This window comes from Ranitomeya imitator, chromosome 1 (genome assembly GCF_032444005.1).
Source record: "Ranitomeya imitator isolate aRanImi1 chromosome 1, aRanImi1.pri, whole genome shotgun sequence".
In the NCBI taxonomy this organism is placed as follows: domain Eukaryota; kingdom Metazoa; phylum Chordata; class Amphibia; order Anura; family Dendrobatidae; genus Ranitomeya; species Ranitomeya imitator.
Genome location: NC_091282.1, coordinates 1085246861 through 1085272262, shown reverse-complemented (window position 1 = coordinate 1085272262; position 25402 = coordinate 1085246861). Strand labels below are relative to the sequence as shown.

The window sequence follows — 25402 nt, the reverse complement described above, 5'->3', positions numbered from 1 at the left end:
GAGTGCACAGATGCACAGCCACAGCTAGATTATTATGCTGTTCCATTGACTCAGATCACTACATTGCCCTCACAGTGTACCGAGCCAGAATCTGACCCTGATGAGGCTATGGTGCCCCGTCCCGAATGCTATAGCACCTTACATGGTAACACAGAGGAAGGTGCACACGACATTGAAGAGGAGGTGATAGATGACCCATTTGTTGACCCAGATTGGCAACCATTGGGGGAAGAGGGTGCTGCTGCCAGCAGCTCAGAAGCGGAGGAGGATGATCTGCAGCAGCCATCTACATTGGAACAGCTTTCATCTGGCAGGCCCGTATCTGGCCAAAAACGTTTGTCAAAACCAAAAACAGTTTTAGCACAGCGTGGCCATCCGGTTAAAGTAGCACAGCATGTAATGCCTGAAAAGGTATTCCATAGTAGGAAGAGTGCAGTGTGGGAATTTTTTAACCAAGAACCGAATGATCAGTGCAAAGTTATCTGTAAGAAATGCTCAAAGACCTTTAGCAGAGGGAAGAATTTCCAAAATGTAAATACAATGTAAATGCTTAGACATTTAACCAGCATGAACTTGCAAGCCTGGACTAACTACCAAACGCCCCGTACCGTTGGTGCACATTCTCAGAATGAAGGTAGTCAGCAACGCTACATTGCTTCCCTCACTGTAAGCCCACCGGTTAGGACACCAGCAGCAAATGTGGAGGTATCGTCACAAGGTTCTTGGTAGGAAACACTGTATGTAGGCCAACATTAAGAATACCATCACCAACCCGCTCTCAATCTGCCTTGTCCACCACCACCCCCGCTAGTTCCACCATATGCAGCTCTCCAGTCCAGCTCACCCTACAAGAGACTCTCGTTAGAAAAAGAGAGTACTCATCCTCTCATCCGCGTACACAGGATTTGAACGCCCACATTGCTAGACTAATCTCATAGTAACATAGTAACATAGTTAGTAAGGCCAAAAAAAGACATTTGTCCATCCAGTTCAGCCTATATTCCATCATAATAAATCCCCAGATCTACGTCCTTCTACAGAACCTAATAATTGTATGATACAATATTGTTCTGCTCCAGGAAGACATCCAGGCCTCTCTTGAACCCCTCGACTGAGTTCGCCATCACCACCTCCTCAGGCAAGCAATTCCAGATTCTCACTGCCCATACAGTAAAGAATCCTCTTCTATGTTGGTGGAAAAACCTTCTCTCCTCCAGACGCAAAGAATGCCCCCTTGTGCCTGTCACCTTCCTTGGTATAAACAGATCCTCAGCGAGATATTTGTATTGTCCCCTTATATACTTATACATGGTTATTAGATTGCCCCTCAGTCGTCTTTTTTCTAGACTAAATAATCCTAATTTCGCTAATCTATCTGGGTATTGTAGTTCTCCCATCCCCTTTATTAATTTTGTTGCCCTCTTTTGTACTCTCTGTAGTTCCATTATATCCTTCCTGAGCACCGGTGCCCAAAACTGGACACAGTACTCCATGTGCGGTCTAACTAGGGATTTGTACAGAGGCAGTATAATGCTCTCATCATGTGTATCCAGACCTCTTTTATTGCACCCCATGATCCTGTTTGCCTTGGCAGCAGCTGCCTCGTTAGAAATGATGCCCTACTGGTTGGTTGAAAGCGAAGCTTTCAAAGCTCTGATGGCCTGCGCAGTACCATGCTATGACCTACCCAGTCGACACTTCTTTGCGAGAAAAGCCATCACAGCCCTCCACCAGCATGTCAAAGACCGAATTGTCCATGCACTGAGGCAATCAGTCAGTAGAAAGGTGCACCTCACAACAGATGCATGGACCAGTAGGCATGGCCAGGGTCGTTACGTGTCCATCATGGTGCACTGGGTTAATGTGGTGGATGCAGGGTGCACAGGGGACAGACATAGTGGGCAGTTCTGCCTAGTCCACGGTCTAGGAAACAGTTGGCCGTAGGCCTTCGCCACCCCTCCTCCTCCTCCTCCAGAAGCGAAAGCTCGTACACAGGGCGCAGTCGTACGACCACTCCATCTGCAGCTGCCAGTGTTGCACAAGAGGTGTCCCATTATCGAACAGCTAGTGGTTAGCGTCAGCAGGCTGTGCTACAAATTAAGTGTTTGGGCGCAACAGACACACCGCAGAAGTACTGGCCGAGTACTTGCAGCAAGAAACTCAGTCATGGCTGAGCAGTGTACATCTTGAGGCAGGCAAGGTAGTCAGTGATAACGGAAGGAATTTTATGGCTGCCATAGCCCTTTCAGAACTGAAACACATACCTTGCCTGGTTCACACCTTGAAACTGGTGGTGCAGTGCTTCCTGAAAAATTATCCGGAGTTACCAGCCCAGTTCCTGAAGGTGCGAAGACTTTGCTCACACATCCGCCGGTCGCCCGTACACTCCAGCCGTATGCTGAACCATCAATGATCGCTGAATCTTCCCCAGCATCGTCTAATAATCAATGTTGCAACAAGTTGGAACTCTACACTGCACATGCTTCAGAGGCTGTGCGAACAGAGGCGTGCTGTTATTTTTTGTGGGAGGATACACATACACAGGCAGGCAGTTGGATGGCAGACATGGAGTTGTCTGGTGTGCAGTGGTCGAAGCTACAAGACCTCTGTCAAGTCCTTCAGTGTTTTGAGGAATGCACATGCCATCATAAGCATTAGCATCCCACTAATGCGTCTGCTGATGCAAAGTTTGACGCACATTAAGGAGCAGGCGTCGGCAGCTGAGGAGGAGGGAAGCCTTGATGACAGTCAGCCATTGTCTGCTCAGGGAACTCTCCTGGACGAGGTGGCGGACAAAGAGGTGAAACTGGTGGCGTTGCAAGGTCAGGTACAGGGTTTTTGCAGGCCACAAGTGATGTTGATTTGCAAGAAAGTGCTTCTCAACCCAGCACAAGCAGTGAATTGACACCTGGAACATTGGCCCACTTGGCTGAGTATGCCTTGCATATCCTAAAAAGGGACCCCCGCATTATCAAAATGATGACCGATGACGATTACTGGTATGTCTGCCTCCTGGATCCACGATGTAAAGGAAAATTACAAAATATCATGCCACATGAGAACCTTGAGCAAATATTGGCTACCAAACAAGCAACTCTTGTAGACCGTTTGGTTCAGGCATTCCCAGCACACAGCAGCGGTGATGGTTCTCACACGAGCTGTAGGGGGCAACATGGCAGAGGTGTTAGAGGTGCACAAATCTGAAGTGGCGTTGGACAGAGGGGTTTTATGACCAGGTTGTGGAGTGATTTCGCAATGACCGTAGACACGACAGGTACTGCTGCATCAATTCAAAGTGACAGTAGACAGCATTTGTCAAGTATGGTTATGAACTATTTTTCCTCCCTTATCAATGGTCTCCCTCACAGGTCATTCCCCTTTGATTACTGGGCATCTAAAATAGACACCTGGTCTGAATTGGCAGCATATGCATTACAGGAGTTCGCTTGCCCAGCTGCTAGTGTGCTATCAGAAAGAGTCTTCAGTGCTGCTGATTCAATACTGACCGAAAAAAGAACACGTCTGCCTACCAGAAATGTTGATGATCTAACCTTCATTAAAATGAACCAATCATGGATTTCAAATTATTTTGCCCCACCTTCCCCTGCTGACACGTAGCTTGCCTGAAAAATGTCTTGCTTTTGGCCTCCTCTTACTGACTGCTCCAATTCCTCCATTTGCAGCTGCTGAATGTCCACCATAGGCCATTTTTATACCTCCCTAAATGGGCTGACTCCCCCCACAGGTCTGTGGTCACCACTTGGCGCAAGTACCCGTGTGAGTGCCATTTGCCTGGACAGGTGGGTGTGCCCACTCTTGGGCGACGGCACTGGCACAGGGTCCCTCATAGTACAATGAAGTGTCTCTGATGGTGGTGGTGCACAACCAACGTCAGACACACCGTTGTAATATGAGGGGCCCTGTGTCAGTACCGCCGCCCACGAGAGAGTGTTCCCCCCAGCTCGAACAATGCTCTACCACTTACAAAACTTACCTCTCCCTGCTCTTCCACTGTGTAGTCTGTGCTGTTAAATCCTTTAATGGCACTGCCAATACAAATTTGTTGAAATGATAGTTGATAGTAAAAATATACAGGGGCCCTGGCCTCCATTTAGACCAGTTAATACTTTGCGCCAACTACCACTGTCTGCTACTCAGCAGAGGAGCCCACCCCTGTACCTAGCTATGCCACCAGTTTATTTATGAACTATTTTTTGGCAGACATTTAGCCCATTTTATTATTTTGGCCTACTTACTGTGTCAGCCACTCATTACAGTTGTCCTCCACTGAATAAAGCAATACCGCCTGTTTAGTCCTGTTACCAATTTTGAACTGCATTTAGCCTACTTAATTTTTTGGGCCTATTAACTGTGTCAGCCTCTCATTACAGTTGTCCTCCGCTGAACAAAGCTATGCCACCTGTGTACGCCTGTTACCAATTTAAAAATGCATTTAGCCTACTTTTTTATTTTAGGCCTACCAAGTCTGTCTGAGCCACTTATTACAGTTGTCCTCCACTGAACAAAGCGATGCCGCCTGTGTACTCCTGTTACCAGTTTTGAACTGCATTTAGCCTACTTTTTAATTTTAGGCCTACTAAGTCTGTCTGAGCCACTTATTACAGTTGTCCTCCACTGAACAAAGCAATGCCGCCTGTGTACTCCTGTTACCAACTTTGAACTGCATTTAGCTTACTTTTTTATTTTAGGCCTACTAAGTCTGTCTGTGCCACTCATTACAGTTGTCCTCCTCCACTGAACAAAGCAATGCCGCCTGTGTACTCCTGTTACCAATTTTGAACTTCATTTAGCCTACTTACTTATTTGGGCCTAGTAACTGTGTCAGCCTCTCCTTACATTTGCCCTCCACTGAACAAAGCAATGCCACCTGTGTACTCCTGTTACCAATTTTGAACTGCATTTAGCCTACTTACTTATTTGGGCCTAGTAACTGTGTCAGCCTCTCATTACAGTTGTCCTACGCTGAACAATGATATGCCGCCTGTGTACTCCTGTTACCAATTTTGAACTGCATTTGGCCTACTTTTTTATTTTAGGCCTACTAAGTCTGTCTGCGCCACTCATTACAGTTGTCCTCCTCTACTGAACAAACCAATGCCGCCTGTGTACTCCTGTTACCAATTTTGAACTGCATTTAGCCTACTTACTTATTTAGGCCTGGTAACTGTGTCAGCCTCTCCTTACAGTTGTCCTCCACTGAACAAAGCAATGCTGCCTGTGTACTCTGGTTACCAATTTTGAACTGCTTTCAGCCTACTTTTTTATTTTGGGCCTATATCTGTGTTTCCTCCTCATCCTGCCCATTGCCCAGCCACTGCTAGATGAGTCTGCTGGTACATTGACCCAGACCACTACATTCCCCTTGCACTTTAAACAGCCACAATCTGACCATGCTGAAAGTCAGGTTCCCCTTCCCACATACTATAGCACCTTACACGGGGACAAAGAGGAAGGTGCAGATGAAAGTGCAGGTTCCTTCATCAGGTGGGGAGCATACTCGTTGGCACTGGCACAGGGCCCCTCATAGTATGTAGAAGTGTCTCTGGCAGTGGGAGGCGCCGCCCACTGTCAAACACACCACCATACTATGAGGGGCCCTGTGCCATTGCCAACTAGTGCCCCCCCCCGCTTGCTCAGGATCACAGCACTTGCAAAGTTGAAATACTTACCTCTCCCTGCTCCACTGCCGTGACGTATTCCGCGTTTCCTGGGCCCACGAAAATCTTGAGCCAGCCCTACCCCCCCACAACTTTAGCCAAATGACCCCCAGTTTTCAATGCCTAACTATTATTAAAAAATAAATTAAGATTGACAAGCTTCAGTAATACGAATTGATGTTTTTGGCATTAAAATGGGCACTGTAGGTGTTTTCCTGTCCTCCACTCACGGCCAACTTTGATTCTCCATTGACTTGCATTGGGTTTCTTGTTTAAGTTGGCCCCCGACTTTTCGCAATAATCGGCCGATTTCACCCCACCCGACTTTTGACAAAGTCGGTTTTCGCGAATCCCGACTCGATCCTAAAAAAGTAAAAGTCGCTCAACTCTACTCACCACTGCTCGCCGAAATGACCCAATAACATCATCATCCAACATTTTTATATTTTACTTTAGATGAAAGGCTGTAAGCCATAATCATCAACATTAACAGAAATAAACACTTGAAATAGATCACTGTTTGTAGTGACTCTATATAATATACGAGTTTCAATTTTGTATTGCAGAATTGAAATAAATTAACTTTTTGATGATATTCTAATTTTGTGAAAAGCACCTGTGCACCAGTGTCAGTGAATATGAGATATCACTTGCTTTATGCCCCATTTATTGTTTTTTTAATGCATACTTGCAATTAATTCACTTACAGATAACCATTTATTTTTTCACTGCAGGTTTCCTATGTTAAAGCTATTGACATTTGGATGGCCGTCTGTCTTCTATTTGTGTTTTCTGCCTTACTGGAGTATGCAGCTGTCAATTTTGTGTCTAGACAACACAAAGAACTCTTAAGATTTCGACGCAAAAGAAAGAAGGATAAGGTATTTTTCATCATTATTTTTTATTAGTCTTTACATTTGTTTAAATATGGGAGGTAAAAAAACCTTTAAAATTAAACAAACAAGCAGGGATAGGAGATCTCTATATATATGAAGCTGAGTGTATGTATGCGTGTGTGTGCGTGTGTGGGTGTATATATCAAGCCATGCCCACTTCACATAGCCCCGCCCACTCAACAGACAGTATCACACAGGATAGGATTACATACACAGCTCAGCAGACAATCACACAGGATAGGATTAGAGACAAGGCTCAGCAGACAGTATCACACAGGACATGATTAGATACACATCTCAGCAGACACTAACACACAGGATATGATTAGATACACAGCTCAGCAGACTATCACACAGGAGAGGATTAGATACAAAGCTCAGCAGACAGTAACACACAGGATAGAATTAGATATTAGTTACACAGCTCAGAAGTCAGTATCACACATGATAGGATTAGATATATACACAGCTCAGCAGACAGTAAGACACAGGATAGGATTAGATACACAGCTCAGCAGACAGTAAGACACAGGATAGGATTAGATACATAGCTCAGCAGACAGTATCACACCAGATAGGAGTAGATACACAGCTCGCACAAACTCTTTCTAAAAATTGGAGCACCTATTCAGCTGTTGAGAAATTTAGATCCACCAAAGCTGTGTAATGGAACAAGACTCTTGATTAGGAACCTTTTTATACATGTGCCAAAGAAGAGAACATTTTAATTCCAAGAATTCCACTCATTGCATCTGATTTGCCTTTTGATTTTAAATGCCTTAAGTTTCCAGTTCGACTGGCATTTGCAATGCCCATTAACAAGTCTCAGGGACAGTCTTTGAAAGTAGTAGGGATTGATTTGCAATCTCCATGCTTTACTCATGGTCAACTTTACGTGGCCTGTTCAAGAGTTGGAACTGCCAAAAATCTGTTCATCTTTGCCTTGGAAGGAAAAACCAAAAATGTTGTTTAGCAAAAGGCTCTTAAGTGAGCTAAAAATAAAATACTATCAATACTTGGGGAATCATTTAGTTAATTTGTGTTGCAAATCTGTAGTGTTGAATATATGATGCAAAATGTTTTATGTGCAATATAATCATTATAATTTGTTATAACTAACAACAGTTTGTTACTATGCCTGGGCAATGCTGGGCTCTTCAGCTAGTAGGGTATAATTTGCTGATCCCTGGGGGACTGACTACTCAGAATACCAAGGATTTTGGATCTTGAGATCAGGGCTCTGAAACCCCATTTTATATCGAGCAGAGGTTTGCATTTTTTGCTTCCGCTCCCTTCATTGGATATGGCACTACTGGACAAAGTGAACTATAGCTATATGGTCTGCAGAGCACTTGGTTTTATTACAATTACATGGTCACTGTATGGTGGTAATACCGGTCATAATACAGAAGTTTTAGCTGAAGAAGTGTTCTCATCTATATTATTTTTTATTAAATAGGTGTATATTGTGTAGTGTGAGTGCATTAATATATTCACTTATAGCCACATTCTCTGGGATCCAGTGCAGTTACCACAAAGCCGACTAGCCATCTCTCTTGAAGAGGCTTTTACAATGTAAGCCAATGGTGCCTCATTCTGATGCTCCTTAGGCTTACATTGCAAAAGCCACTTGCGGTAACATAACCGAGAAGCAGAGCAGAACGGCGATGATTGTCTGATGATTTGGGGATGCCATCAATGTCTGGTTTTTGATGGATGCCATTAATGCCTGGTGATTGGGGAATGCCATCAATACCAATCCTAAGGCTATGTGCACATGTACAGGTTTTTTCGCGTTTTTTTCGCGTTTTTTCACGCTAAAAACGCTATAAAAACTCATTAAAAACGCATACATTATGCATTCTATCATTTAGAATGCATTCTGCATGTTTTGTGCACATGGATGCATTTTTTTCCGCGAAAAAAACGCATCACGGTAAAAAAATGAGCATGTTCATTATTTTTGCGGATTTTCTGCGTTTTTCCCGCAATTCTATGCATTTGGGAAAAAACGCACAAAAAACGCACCCAAGACACGTCAAAATCATGGTAAAATCGCGGTAAAAACGCATGCGGATTTCTGGCAGAAATGTCCGGTTTTTGTCAGGAAAATTTCTGCAAGAAATCCTGACGTGTACACATACCCTAAAACAAATGGCACTGCACTTTCAGTTAACACCAAACAGAACACCACTCATGAGCAGTGACTTTTTTGTAAAATGTAATATAGCCCCATTCAACTAGATATTGCTGTTACAATTAATACCTAGCTCATATCCTGATTGCAAATAAAGTGTACAGGAAAAAACTGAAGGGAGTACCAAGCTTTACAGATCACTACAGACCTTATTTCCTAATGCAGATTGGACCTCATTTATCAGCAATTAATGGCATATGTAATCATTGATCAAATTTGTTTTGAATTTACAGGAATTCACTGATTCCGGTGTATTTAGACAATTTTCCATCTTATTTTCGGTAATCGACAAAAATTACTGCTGCTATTATACACAAAACACAAAAGATTGCATCAGCCACGCTCATAAGATGTCAGGTGTGGTTGAGCAGATTTCTCGACAATGCTTTGGAATCACATCACATGATATCAACCAGCCAGTCAGCAGAGACTTTCAAAGCCTGAACAAAGAAGGAGAGGCAGAGAAATCATCAGCCATTTTGGCTGATTTAGGATAGTGAGAGGATGTGAGAGGTCACAACTCAGCAACAGAGGTAGTAAGAGAAATCCATAACACAAAACCATAAACAAATTGTGCAGTGTGTGACAGCACAGCCAGTGGCGTACCACCAATCGCAGCAGGCGATGCGACTTCTATGGGGCATGTGAGCTGGGGGGGCCCTGTCAGGTGTCAGTGACCAAACTCCCCTCCAGCCGTCATATTCAGCTGATGCTCCCTCTCCCATTATTCTTTGTCGGCATCTGCTGTCTCTGCTCAGCAGGCGCTATGATGCCATTACAGCGTGCCCAAGCGCTCAGGAGATCGGAGCATTGGGTGGAATGTGGAGAAGTGAGTATTGTATTTTTTTTAACTCAGTGACTCGTGGCCATAATACAGAATGTAGGACTATAGGATGGTGCATTATATTATATGGAAGACCATAAGGAAAGCATTATATTCTATTGAGGACCATGGGTAGTGCATTATATTCTATGGAGGATTATGGGGAATGTATTATGTCTTATTGAAGGCCATGGGGAGCGCATTACATTATATGGAGGACCATGAGGAGTGCATTATATTCTATGGAGGACCATTGGAGAGCATTATATTCCATGGAAGACCTTGGAGAGGGCATTATATCCTATGCAGGATCATGGGGAGTGCATTATACTATATGGAGGATTATGGGAGGCTCATTATGATATATGGAGGACTATATGGGTCCCATTATACTACATGGAAGTCTATGTGTGCCCATTATATTTGGAGGACTATGTGGGGGCCATTATACTGTGTGCAAGAAAGTATACAGTGTGGATGTTTCTATGGGGTCCATCATGCTGTGTGGGGGCCATTATAGTGTATGTGAGGCTAGTACGGGCTACCATAGAGTGTGGAGTGGTGTGGGGACATTATACTGTATGTAGGCCCAAAATACTGCACAGAGGGCTATGTAGGATTCACAGTTGGGGGATCATACTATGTTGGGGTCACCATACTTTGACTTGGGAATTGAGGTAGGACACAGTAGGGTGATTATCTTGTGCATGTGGAGGCTAATGTGGAATAATTCACCATGGGGAAATCATACTGTGTTTGGGGGCACTTTTGTAGGCATCATTCTGTATGGGAGCAATGAAAGAGGAATCTAGGACATTAGCAGGAGGAAAATTACTTTGTAAAGGCTGCAAAGTTGTGAGATATGCTCTTCTGTGACTCTGACAAATATTTTGTTTTTCTTTTTGGGGGGGGTTGGGACAATTGGAACTTTTACTATGGGGCCCCATGATTTCTATGTACACCCCTGAGCTGAGTGAAGAGCTATTACCATCCATTTACCCATTGCCATATATGTGGAGTTCACTTTGATATTACTAATGCTGTGTTTGTGTTAAAGAGCTTGAAATGTTTTGGATAGATTCTTGGAGATCTCAGTGTCTTGAGCAATTGGAGGGTTTATTAGTTGCCACAAACAGATTCACCGCAAATCAAATTTTTTGGAAAGATTCGGCAAAGCTGGAGAATTTGATTTCAAAAGATTTGCTCATCTCTACTAAATGTTCATTTTCAATCCTCTGAGGCTGATATTAATGAATACTATTGTTGCTGTATGTATTTTAGTGGTTGGAGGATTTCTTGAAGACAGAGTGACCTTGCATACATATAAAATACATCACTCTTTTTTCAAATATGCCTTCTTAGTGCATAATCAATCTTTATTCCTCCACATAAAAAAAGGATTCTGTATATAGAGGAGTATTGGAAAGCAATGCTGCAATCTTCTTTCTGTACTAACTGTCAAGCAATTGATTTGTATTTAATAGACTGACACTCTGTCCTTGAAAATAATCACTAAAGAAATCTTTATAGTGGCTGTCTTTCTAGAAAGACCCAGCGAGATGTTATCAAGTGTTTAGTCAAAGGTTTATGATACAATACTCAAGAAATGAAAATCACTTTCTCTAGATTGCTTTTTATCAAAATACCACAGCTGAATAAAATATTGATTTGTTTAATACAGCGCACCAGGTAACCAAGTGTGTGCATAAGACATTGTACAAAGCTTATCATAGGAATGTGTAATAGCATGCACTGCAAGTTAAGTAGTTTCCAAGACTAAAAAAAATACATAAAACAGCACTATATGACTAGCCACCTTAATTCTACACAATAAATTGTAAATCTTCATCTTAGCTGTAAATTGTAAATATTTTACCTGGAGGAAGGTCTACTTATGTTCCCTCCAAATTTTACATGTTCCACCCAATTTTTATTTCTGTGCCAAGGTCAATGACAGTGATGGGACTCCCAAAATCTTATAAGGTAATTCTTTTTTTTGCTAAAGTGCCCAGATTAGAAATCCAATGGCCAAAATGAGCCTTCCTTGACTTACTTCCTTGGCTCAGACAAGTGTACACTTGATAGGGTGTTTTCAAACTGCATTTTGTTACCTGTACGCTGGTTCCATTGGATATTAAATCCAAAAAACCCTCCCCCCAGAAAAATGGGATTCATTTTTCTGCGCTGGTGAGGCCATAGGATATAATAGTGCCAACAGAGAACTACGTCTGAGTGTCCGCCTCCAATAGGCATGCACACCTAAAAATAATGCACGACAGAGAGCACATTCCTGATGTCGGCACCATCATAGTCTATAGCCAAGTCGGTGCATACACATGAATCCCATTTTGAGGGGTTTGGACTTAGGGCCCCTTCACATTAAGCGACGCTGCAGCGATACCGACAACGATCCGGATCGCTGCAGCATCGCTGTTTGGTCGCTGGAGAGCTGTCACACAGACCGCTCTCCAGCGACCAACGATGCCGGTAACCAGGGTAAACATCGGGTAACTAAGCGCAGGGCCGCGCTTAGTAACCCGATGTTTACCCTGGTTACCATCCTAAAAGTAAAAAAAAACAAACACTAGATACTTACCTACAGCCATCTGTCCTCCAGCGCTGTGCTCTGCACTCCTCCTGTACTGGCTGTGAGCACAGCGGCCGGAAAGCAGAGCGGTGACGTCACCGCTCTGCTTTCCGGCTGACCGACGCTCACAGCCAGTGCAGGAGGAGTGCAGAGCACAGCGCTGGAGGACAGACAGCGGTAGGCAAGTATCTAGTGTTTGTTTTTTTTACTTTTAGGATGGTAACCAGGGTAAACATCGGGTTACTAAGCGCGGCCTTGCGCTTAGTTACCCGATGTTTACCCTGGTTACCAGTGAAGACATCGCTGAATCGGTGTCACACACGCCGATCCAGCGATGTCAGCAGGAGTCCAGCGACGAAATAAAGTTCTGGACTTTATTCAGCGACCAACGATCTCCCAGCAGGGGCCTGATCGTTGGTCGCTGTCACACAGAACGATTTCATTAATGATATCGTTGCTACGTCACAAAAAGCAACGATATCGTTAACAATATCGTTATGTGTGAAGGTACCTTTAAGCCCCAACAGGACCAACAAGCGGGTGACAAAACGCATTGTGAGAGCACCCTTATAAATAGGGATAGGAAAGTAAGCAGTTATGAGTTATCTACCTTGATAACAAAAACATGGAATAAGTTAAAATTTAACAAACCAAAGGCTCTGTTAACATTCCATGATCTGCTGCACTAAATGACTGTCAAGCAGATACTTTTTTGCTGATTGATGGGTCATTTCATAGCCTGTTTACACAGGTAGACTGCACTTCAGATGCCCACAGAATGATCAGGTCAGTCTGCACAAGCCATCATTGTTCTCAGCAGAACAGGTCCTGTTTAGACCGGACAATGTGCTTATAGGAATGTGCTTTTGAGTCAGCCAACTGATTATTTTATCCAACGAACGAGTGTTTTGCAAATACGTTTGGTGATTGGCAACCTCTTTACACTGCATAATTATCACTCCAAAAATTGTACAGTTTAAATGCCGTTTAACCTGGCTAAACTAACATTCCATTCATTTAAAATAGTTGAATCATCTTTTTGCACAGGTAAAATTCTGAAAAAAAAGCAACTTTGCAAATTACCTCCAACTAAAAATTTGCTATATTCTACAGTAATTACACAAACTTTTTCAGAGTTAGCCAGATCACTGGATCCTGCCAACATTGGGGTCCCCCTGATCCTCCAATGCTAAAGAGGCAATACAGCATAAGAGAGCTTACTATTTGGATCAGCAACTCATTTGTACTGCTGTCCTGATCTGTCAGTCATCATTGGCACATTGCTCCAGAGCAAGAAGAACAAAGATAAGAACAACCTCTTAAGGTACCTTCACACATAACGATATTGTTAACGATATCGTTGCTATTTGTGACGTAGCAACGATATCGTTAATGAAATCGATATGTGTGACAGCGACCAACGATCAGGCCCCTGCTGGGAGATCGTTGGTCGCTGAATAAAGTCCAGAACTTTATTTCGTCGCTGGACTCCTGCTGACATCGCTGGATCAGCGTGTGTGACACCGATCCAGCGATGTCTTCACTGGTAACCAGGGTAAACATCGGGTAACTAAGCGCAGGGCCGCGCTTAGTAACCCGATGTTTACCCTGGATACCATGCTAAAAGTAAAAAAAAACAAACACTAGATACTTACCTAACGCTGTCTGTCCTCCAGCGCTGCGCTCTGCACTCCTCCTGTACTGTCTGTGAGCCGGAAAGCAGAGCGGTGACGTCACCGCTCTGCTTTCCGGCTCACAGCCAGTACAGGAGGAGAGCAGAGAAGCAGAGCGCAGCGCTGGAGGACAGACGGCTGTAGGTAAGTATCTAGTGTTTGTTTTTTTTTACTTTTAGCATGGTAACCAGGGTAAACATCGGGTTACTAAGCGCGGCCCTGCGCTTAGTTACCCGATATTTACCCTGGTTACCGGCATCGTTGGTCGCTGGAGAGCGGTCTGTGTGACAGCTCTCCAGCGACCAAACAGCGACGCTGCAGCGATCCGGATCGTTGTCGGTATCGCTGCAGCGTCGCTTAATGTGAAGGGGCCTTTAATGTGTACGGTCACCTTTAGTGTATAGATTTATTTAGCCTACAGAAACAAGCTGCCTCAAGATGGATAAATAAGATGGAATGATCATGGACATAGATTTTTTAGAGGATGTTTAAAACCACCCTGAAATGTGTGGCAATGTAGTGAATCTTGGACGAAAACTTAAAAAATAACCATCGCTTTATTTTTTTCCCTCATAAATCATTGTGAAAATAAAAAAACTTTGTAATATGTCTTACATCAGTAAAATCTTCTTTCTCCTCAAAATTTTCAAAAATACTCAAAATTCTCAATTCACTTGTAAAATCTGTCCTAAATGAAATGGTAGATTTTTTCATTATGGAGCTAGGAGATTACAATTGGTGCTAAAGTTCTATGGAGAATTGTAACTATCGTTTCAGGAGAACTTGCAGAAAAATATATGTGATTTTCACGCTTTCTCCTTCCTCCCCAGAATTTTAAAAGCAACAACCGCACTCTTATATTTCAGTAATGGGAAAATCTGCCTTCACTGAATACACATTTTACAGATTCCATCCCTGAATTTAGAGTGAAAGGTCAATCCAGGAGGTGTAAGAAGCAAATTTCTTTGAGAAGATACCTTACATACTGTAGATGATTATATTTATGTGTATAAATGAATCATGAAATATAAAGTTACCACAATGGTTACTCTCTAAAATCCATTGTACACTTGTATTAACCAAATAATTACTTGATATTTATATATTTTCAGAATTGCTTATTTAGCTCTGATCCTTCAGGATACAGCTATGATCAGTAACTACAGATCTTCTAGGGTATTGAGTTAGCTTTAAGCCTTTCCTCAACTATCCGTATATGATACACAGCCAGGATTGGCTTCTAACAACCACAGCTGTTAACCTGTTAAATACCACCGACAATCTCTGTCATTCTATACGCTGATTGGCTACCCCGTGATGTGCTTATCGGTCACCAATAGGTTGCTATGACAGCCTGGGGTTTGTTAAAGAACACGATGCCTTTCATCACAGAGCTCCATTGAAACGTTGTTGCTGGGCTTCAAAGGAAACTGTGATTGTTCGATTCTACTATATACAGCAATAGCACAGTATTGCTGTATATAGTGACAATCACAGTTTAATCTCCCCAAGGGGGCTATCAAATAAAAAAAGTTTACAAATGAAAAAAAGCATAAGGTCAAATCCATAGGTCAAGGCCTTTTTCCCCAATTAAGAATATAGACATTTTAAAGTGAGAGATACACACATTCAATATAAACACATCTGTAAATGTCTGATCTCTCAAAATATAAAATTAATTCATACAATTGGTAAACATTGTAAACAGAAAACAAATCCCCTTAATGACCGCCAATACATCTTTTAACTGACCTGAGATATAAGAGAATAGCCTCCCCATACAGGTGACAATCCATCCGCTGTCGGCTGTACACTATAGCTGACAACTTGCTGCATCAGCCATGATCAGCGATGGCACCGTCCAAATCTGTTTAACCCCTTAGATGCTGCTGTCAATAGTGACAAAATCATTATAAATGGTTAACAGAGTGTGGGGGCTTCCTATTTCTCCCTATCGGCTCCCAGAGATCATGATTGTGTGGTCCTGATTATGGTTGAGCGAAACGGGTCGGCCAGATTCAGAAGTCGCTGACTTTTGGCAAAGTCGAGTTTCATGAAACCCGACCCGACCCTGTGTGGGGTCGGCCATGAGGTCGGCGATCTTCTGAATCTGGTATCGGAATTCCGATACCGATTCCCGATATGTTTAAGATATCGGGAATCGGTATCCGAATTCAGATTTAAGTGTAAAATAAAGAATAAAAATAAAAAATATTGCTATACTCACCCTCGGACGCGCCCTGGTTCTAACCCGCAGCCTTCCTTCCTAAGAATCAGCGCTTGAAGGACCTTTCGATGACGTCGCGGCTTGTGATTGGTCGCGTGAGCGGTCACATGGGCGTCACGCGACCAATCACAAGCCGCGACGTCATCGAAAGGTCCTTCAAGCGCTGATTCTTAGGAAGGAAGGCTGCGGGTTAGAACCAGGGCGCGTCCGAGGGTGAGTATATAGGAATATACTCACCCTCGGACGCGCCCTGTTTCGGCCGACCCCGACCCCGACTTTTCTATAGGATCGGCCGATTTCACTCGACCCGACTTTTGAAAAAGTCAGGTTTCGTGAAACCCGACCCGATCCTATAAAAACAAAAGTCGCTCAACCCTAGTCCTGATGTTTGCCATGGCTGTTGCAACCTGTTCAGAAGTTAGAGGCATTTAGGTGGTAAAAATACACATTTTCATTTCTGTCATGCCACTTTGCATTAATTCCTGAAAAGCACCTGAAGGGTTAATAAACTACCTGACAGCCGTTTTCAATATGTCAGGGGGTGCTGTTTTTAAAACGGAATCACTTTTGGGGGTTTCCCAATACAAGGATCCACTAAAGGCACTTTAAACATGGATAGGTCACTAAAAAAATTAATTTTGAAAATTTTCTTGAAAAAATGAAAAATTACTGCTACATTTTTAAACCTCCTAAAATGCTAACAAAGTAAAATAACATTTTACAAATGGTGCTGATGTAAAGCAGAATGTGGGAAATGTTAATTATTAATGTTTTTATGTGGTATGACTATCTGGATTAAAGGGATAATCATTCAAAGCTTGAAAATTGCTAATTTTTTAACATTTTTTCTCAAATTTCTGATATTTCTTAGAAATAAACACAAAACATATCAACCTAAATTTACTATTATCATAAAGTATAATGTGTCACGATAAAAACAATCTCAAAATCACTGGGATCTGTTGAAGGATTCCAGAGTTATTACCACATAAATTGACACTGGGCAGATTTCAAATATTCGGCTCCGTCACTAAGGGGTTAAATCCCAAAAAATTGTGGGTTTTAGGTCACTTCAGCTCAGCAATAAATGCTGTAAGAAGAGATCAAAATGTCACTTCTATCCCAAAATGGTGTCAATAAAAACATCTCACCCTTCAAAATGTAATCTCTCACATAGCTTTCAATGTTAGAATTTATCTTAATGGCGTCATGTCCTTAGTTAGCACTTATGTTGTGAGTTGATGCACATATACAGCATTCATTTTATTCAAGACTTGCATTTTCGTAGCACTTAGTTCGCACAAGTGGTAGTGTGTGATCGAAAATTGCAGTAATTGGTTGCACAAAATACAAAACATGCATTGCTCATTTTGCTAAACATAAGCCCCCTACAACTGTGTGTGCCCAGCCTGAGGCTGGCAAATGGCCAAACATTTATGAGTAATTCATTCCAAGCACATTTGCTATGAATTATTCATATACAATCATTAATAGTGTTGTGGTATGTGCAGGAATTGACTACTTGGATGCACCATTTCTGCATCTCTTGGCAGGAAAAAAGCAGCGTACAATACGCACCGCATTTACGTGTTTTTCATGCGTTTTCAATGCGCTTTTGCATGTATTTTTTTTACCTGTGTTTTTCTATATACGATAGATAGATAGATAGATAGATAGATAGATAGATAGATAGATAGATAGATAATTGCACAACCCCCCTGACATATAAAATTGTACCCTTTAGTGCCTTGTATGTGGAGCTTATTGTACAGATTCTTATGAAGCTAATAAATAAATAAAATGCATTGTAACCCGTAAAGTTAAGGTACCTTCACACATAACGATATTGTTAACGATATCATTGCTATTTGTGACGTAGCAACGATATCGTTAATGAAATCGTTCTGTGTGACAGCGACCAACGATCAGGCCCCTGCTGGGAGATCGTTGGTCGCTGAATAAAGTCCAGAACTTTATTTCGTCACTGGACTCCCTGGAGACATCGCTGGATCGGCGTGTGTGACACCGATCCAGCGATGTCTTCACTGGTAACCAGGGTAAACATCGGGTAACTAAGCGCAGGGCCGCGCTTAGTAACCCGATGTTTACCCTGGATACCATGCTAAAAGTAAAAAAAAAACAAACACTAGATACCTACCTACCGCTGTCTGTCCTCCAGCGCTGTGCTCTGCACTCCTCCTGTACTGTCTGTGAGCCGGAAAGCAGAGCGGTGACGTCACCGCTCTGCTTTCCGGCTCACAGACAGTACAGGAGGAGAGCAGAGAAGCAGAGCGCAGCGCTGGAGGACAGACAGCGGTAGGTAAGTATCTAGTGTTTGTTTTTTTTTACTTTTAGGATGGTATCCAGGGTAAACATCGGGTTACTAAGCGCGGCCCTGCGCTTAGTTACCCGATGTTTACCCTGGTTACCGGCATCGTTGGTCGCTGGAGAGCTGTCTGTGTGACAGCTCTCCAGCGACCAAACAGCGACGCTGCAGCGATCCGGATCGTTGTCGGTATCGCTGCAGCGTCGCTTAATGTGAAGGGGCCTTTAAAGCAGGCAGCTGGGAGCTGATATTATCAGGCAGAGAAGGTCCTTTGTTATTGGGTCCTTCTCAGCCTAAAAATACCAGCCTCCAGCCACCCCTGATTGCCCCTGTTGCATTGACAATAGGGGTAATGGGTCTTGGGGTTGATGTCAGATGTGAATTGTCGAAAAACACAGCTTGCATCAAGCCCTGCTGTTAGCAATGGAGAGGTGTCTATCAGACACCCCATCACTAACCCATCTATAATCTCCTATACATACATATATAGAGATAAATATATATACATATATAAAATAAAACAACTTAACACAACAACAAACGCTTCTTCCTGGTATCATCACATCCTTTTTTCCTTTTATTAAAATCCATGTGTTTTTTGCAGCAAAAATTCTACAAAAACAAAGCAAATGCGGAGCGAATACTCAATCATTTTTATACCACACACGTTGCGTTTTTGCGGCGCTTTTTTATGTAAATTTATGCAAATAAAAAACTGTGTTTTACAGTACCAGCAAAAGCTATGAGATTTCAGAAATATCATGCAGGGATATTGTTTTTTTTCTGACTGAATTGGAGAACTGCCGTGTTTTTGAAAACTGTAGCATGTCACATCTTTCAGCGGTTTTTCACCCACAGAAAGCAATGAGTAAATGCAAAAACGCAGCAAAAAAAGTATCACGTTTTGCTGCATTTTAAACCATAATATCTTGGTGTTCAAGGCAGTTGAAAATAGCACTTGGGATTAGTACAGTTTAGTTAAATACGTGATGTGTAAAACGTAAACATTGGCAGACCAAGGTGTGAAAATTGAACAATGCCTGTGGCAGAGCAAAGTGTAAAAGTAAACAGTGTCCTACAAACTCAATGTTCTATCCATGTCTCAGGTAAACTATTCCCAACAAAATTAACCTCCTCCCATTGTTACATTTGTAGTTTTGTATTTTTTTCATGAACCCATGTGAATTATTTTGTCCAGAATAGTAAGTATTTTTTCAGAAATAAAATATTTTTTTTCCACTAAACTCTTTGATCAAATTGCACTTTTTCCAAAAATGGTTTTATTGATAACCTCTGCTCATGATTGTGTGGTGGAAATGGAATGCCCGCCAGGGCCATGGGGTACTCGATACCGGTGGTGATCCGGTCCGTGGCCCTGGGCACCCAAGTAAAAGTGATGGTCTTTAAAGGGGTTTGTGAAATAATAAGTTTGTGATGCCACCTGTGGTACTTGGTCAGGGGTGACCGATGCTGCTTAACGGGGTCCTCTGGGGTGATGTTATGGCAGCAGGAATGGTATGGCTTCCCACAGGTGAAGCTGGGTCCCCAAGGCTCCCAGTGTATTTGGCAAGGATGCTGCTGTGCCGGAAAATAAACAGAGGACAAAGGGTTGCAGTCTCTTTACCTGGTTTACTGATGGTAGACAGCCATAGTCCAGGGTACTGGATCACAGGTGCTGGTATTGTCTGGCCGACTTTGAAGCCAATCCAGAATCCCCCTAACCAGGTGGGATTGGAAGCCTTTCTTCTAGCTCTGCGTTGTAGTCCCTTGCTGCCTTAGGTCTCCTCACACAAGGTCCTCACATTTTCTCTGTCCTCCCTTTTTGGTAGGACACTACATGCATGACAGGTAACTTGAGCCTTTTTACAGGATTTCTATCATGACCCGGGCTTTATCTGCTACTGTGTCTTTGGGTGTTAATCGTGGAGAGGTCACTTGCAACCCAGCTGTCCGCTGGTTTCTGCAACGGGCATGAAGTTACCCCTACAACCTCGGTCTTCCAGCTACCGGTATCTGTGCTTCAGCGTGGAGGAAAGTCAGACACAGCTTCTCTCTCCAGCTCTTAACTCTCCTTTGCTCCACTTCCCCTCTCCGTCTCTTTACAGACTGCCCTGCTTTCCTCCTTGCTCTTCCCAGGAGCTGCAGCACCCCATGTGACTGCACGGCCCCAGAACTCCTTGCTCACTCTCCTCTCATGAATGCCTCTCTCTCACTCCCTCCGACAGACTGACTAACTCCTCCTCCAGACCAGAATATATCTATATCTAGGGAAGCTCCCCTGAAAACTGGGTTCAGAGCTCCCCCTTCTGGCCTGGAGTCAGAACAGTGTTGTATGTGCTGAGTACCTGATAAAGGGATCCTTCCTCTCTTCCAAGCATGACACCACTCTCTCTGTGAGGAAAGCAATGCCACTGTAACAACCAGGAACCTGGGGTGTTACAGAAGCATAGCTGAACTTTGGGATCCTGAAAAATGAAGCAAAAAATGCAGCAAAACCTTAGTTTTTGTAAACAGCTTCTTTACTGCCAAGAGAACAGGTTTTGTATGCAGAATTAACAACGCAGCAAAAACGCAACATGTGAACATAGCCTTACTTACATAATTGAAGTCAATGGGTAAAAAACGCTGCAAAAATGCTGAAAGAATTGACATGCTGCAGATTTGAGTCTGCACCAAATCGCAAGTCACAAATAAGTAGCGTGTGCATGAGACTTAAGGTTTCTCATTCACTTTGCTAGCATGAGGAACCCTTCAGGTTTTAGACAAATCTGAGCATAAAAAAACACTGAAAGCACAGGAAAAAAGCAACGTGTGCACACAGCCTTACGTAAATTCACTAACTTTTTTATTTACAAAAATGCATCAAATACTGTTTTTGAAATGTATATCTATCATTACAAATGACTTATATGTGAAATTCCTTTTTTTTTCTTTTGCATTAATTCTTTGTTGCAATGCTTGAATATTAAGCCAGTGCTTGGTGAACATGAGAACTCAGGCAATTTGCGCTGTAGCAATGGCATGAGAAGTGCTGGACCAACATATGGGACACTGGCTCAGGACAACAGTGCAAATTTCAGGGTAATTTATATGTGTAATGGTTCTGTGAAAATCCAAGATGTATAGATGAAGGTTTTAGCTGGTCATAACATAACCTTCATTGCCTTCCATATGTGCCTGTCTTTAATTCCAAGGTACCTGTCTTGTTAAGTTTTCCATGCTAACAAAAATTACTGTCAATGCTTTAGAAATTAAATATTTCTTCGGCACATGCACTAACAATGTCATGTGTTTCTAGAAGTGTAGAGAGCATTCATTCACATTTTTTAGAAAGCATTGTCAGAGGTGTACAATAGGTTACATGAAGATCTTAGGTTAAATTCACACACCCAAAAATCACCTGTTTAAAGGATTTAGTAAGGAAGAAATTAATTTAATTTTAAATGAAAGAAAACGGATGGCTATTTAATGGATCTGTAGACTTCAATGTTAATAAAAAAAGACAATCTAGTTGTAATTCGTTTTTTATTTCGGGCAAAAAGGACTGCTAGAAGAACTGATTGCTGCTCAGGGAAGTAGTGCTGAGATAGGAAGAGATCTCAGAGTAAGTTAAAACAAACCACAAAATACAAAGTGAAAAGATAAGGTACATACTGCTCCAGAGTGTGCTGCCTCTATGCTAAACAAGAAACAGAAAATAGGTGCAAAACATAATCAGAACGAGATAAGCCCTAGCTTCTCCTTCACTGACTGGCATAAAAAAACCGCAGCATTGCTGGAATCCAAATGAGAATATCACCAGCAGGTGTGAAGTATATATAACCGCATCTGAAAGGTGATAGGGCAGATAAATGATTTAATGAAAACACTGCTAGATGTGCAAAGCTGGTAGAAACATACACCAATAGAATAAATGGTCCTGCAGAGCACATGAAATCTCAATAAAATATATTTAAGTTTGTGGGTGTAAAGTGAAAAAATTGTGGAAAAGTTCACAAGGTATGAATGCTTTTTCAAAGCACTGTAATTAGATAGTTACCATCAAATCAGTGGGGATCCAACGAATCAACTGTTTGAAGGTACTGCGGCATACCTGAAATGGCACAGCTTAAAGCATTTTGTGTTTGTGGTGAGAAGTATCACAAGCCAGTACCATTCAAGACTAAACACAATGTATGGAGCTCTGCCACTTCTGGTGCACTGCAGACCCTCTTATCAGCTTATCATTTGAGTCCTGGAAGTAAGACCCACAGTGATTTGATATTGAGAACCTATCAAAGGGAGGGATGATTAATAATTAGGTCCTAGATAACCGCCTTGAGGATTCAATACTCTTGTCTAAAGGTACCTTCATACTGAACAATTTAACAACGATATCGCTAGCGATCCGTGACGTTGCAGCGTCCTGGATAGCAATATCGTTGTGTTTGACATGCAGCAGCGATCTGGATCCTGCTGTGACATCGTTGGTCGGAGCAGAAAGGCCAGAACTTTATTTCGTCGCTGGACCTCCTGCAGACATCGCTGAATCGGCATGTGTGACGCCGATTCAGCGATGTCTTCACTGGTAACCAGGGTAAACATCGGGTTACTAAGCGCAGGGCCGCGCTTAGTAACCCGATATTTACCCTGGTTACCAGTGTAAATGTAAAAAAAACAAACACTACATACTTACATTCCGGTGTCTGTCCCCTGGCGCTCTGCTTCCTGCACTGTGTCAGCGCCGGCCGGCCGTAAAGTAGAGCGGTGACGTCACCGCTCTGCTTTACGGCCGGCGCTCACAATCAGTGCAGGAAGCAGAGCGCCGGGGGACAGACACCGGAATGTAAGTATGTAGTGTTTGTTTTTTTTACATTTACACTGGTAACCAGGGTAAACATCGGGTTACTAAGCGCGGCCCTGCACTTAGTAACCCGATGTTTACCCTGGTTACCCGGGGACTTCGCATAGTTGGTCGCTGGAGAGCTGTCTGTGTGAAAGCTCTCCAGCGACCACACAGCGACGCTGCAGCAATCGGCATCGTTGTCTAGATCGCTGCAGCATCGCTAAATGTGACGGTACCTTTATTTTGAGCATTTGCTTTGGACTTTGTAAAGGAACAGAAGATAAAAAAGTGTAAGACAAGCGTTAAAGCCTTATAATGAGAAACAGTGAGTACAATACTAACTCTATTAGTACACATACTTTGGAGGTTTTAACTTTATATAAGCAGAGTACACAGCTTAGAGGGAGCCTTCCAATCACACTGGATTATGAAGCCACTTAAACCCCGTTCCTGGCCCTCTAGTTGCTACAATGTGGGTCTCGTGTACCTATTCTCTCCTTTTCCCCCTGGCTATAATATTGATGCCAGATGAAGTTAAATGCAATAAAAAAACATTCTTTCTAAGGGCCATATCACCTAACCAGTAAATAGGTGATAGTCGGCTTAGACCAGAATAACCTTTTAAACAATCAACTTTAGTAAAAAAAAATAATTGTATCCAAGTGCTTCATTTAATTAATTTATAATCCTACATATCACTTCTATGGAATTCTACCTCATACTTATCAGCAGAAATTGATGTGTGGCTTGTTCGGGTTTAAGGTACCGTCACACTTAGCGACGCTGCAGCGATACCGACAACGATCCGGATCGCTGCAGCGTCGCTGTTTGGTCGCTGGAGAGCTGTCACACAGACAGCTCTCCAGCGACCAACGATCCCGAGGTCCCCGGTAACCAGGGTAAACATCGGGTAACTAAGCGCAGGGCCGCGCTTAGTAACCCGATGTTTACCCTGGTTACCAGCGTAAAAAAACAAACAGTACATACTTACATTCAGCTGTCTGTCCCTTGCCGTCTGGTTCCTGCACTGACTGCTGGCCGCAAAGTGAAAGTGAAAGCACAGCACAGCGGTGAGTCACACAGCGGTGACTCACCGCTGTGGCTGTGCTCTGCTTTCACTTTATGGCCAGCAGTCAAGGCAGGAACCAGACGGCAAGGGACAGACAGCTGAATGTAAGTATGTACTGTTTGTTTTTTTACGCTGGTAACCAGGGTAAACAGCGGGTTACTAAGCGCGGCCCTGCGCTTAGTTACCCGATGTTTACCCTGGTTACCAGTGAAGACATCGCTGAATCGGTGTCACACACGCCGATTCAGCGATGTCTGCGGGGAGTCCAGCGACGAAATAAAGTTCTGGACTTTCTTCCCCGACCAGCGATCTCCCAGCAGGGGCCTGATCGCTGCTGCCTGTCACACTGGACGATATCGCTAGCGAGGACGCTGCAACGTCACGGATCGCTAGCGATATCGTCTAGTGTGACAGTACCTTTAGGGTTCTACTATTTAATTACTCATGGTAATGTCACACGCAGTATCTTTTACAAAAAATGTTACTTTTTTAATTGCCTTTTTTATTGGCATTGTTACAAGGCAGAACATCAGCCTTCATATTTTTCATCCCATTAATCGTTGCTATAAAATTGTTGGTATGATGTTGATAGAATTTATAGAATATTTACAGAATGTTACCTAATACTACCAAACAAAAAATAGAGAACACATAGTGTAGTGTACAAGTATTCCAAAAAATTATTTTACCTATACAGCAGCAGAGGGCACAAGAGCCTAATTTATAAATCTGAAATGTATCTTTTCCAAGTTATCCAATAATTTCGAGAGCTAACACAGTTTTTCTACTGAGAAAATTGACTTTTACAGGAGAGGTACCTTCTGACCCCTTAGAATATATATCTGCATCTGTCTTTAGGCATTGTTGTAACTGATTTCTGCTGTGTTCTTGCTTTAACACCCTAATAAATGTCTTTGTATTTCTTTCAAGCTAAAACAGCTTATACGACCATTTACTGTGCAGTGCAGTCAGCATAAAAAACAATGTCAAGCGTTGTACAATGTCCATGACGTGGAAGCAAATACTGGAGGATAAAATAGTTTATATCTACTTGTGATTACTCTCAGAAAGAAGCTACATTACATACAAATGCTTCCAATG

General features: G+C 42.7%; 1 protein-coding gene across 1 annotated transcript in view; it reads left to right on the top strand.

Moving 5' to 3' along the window:
• Positions 1–25402, top strand: part of GLRA3 (glycine receptor alpha 3) — a 456170-nt gene that overhangs the window by 407415 nt on the left and 23353 nt on the right. The window contains exon 8 of the mRNA XM_069745769.1: positions 6413–6559. Coding sequence (XP_069601870.1) covers positions 6413–6559 — 147 coding nt within the window. The remainder of the gene's footprint in view (positions 1–6412; positions 6560–25402) is intronic.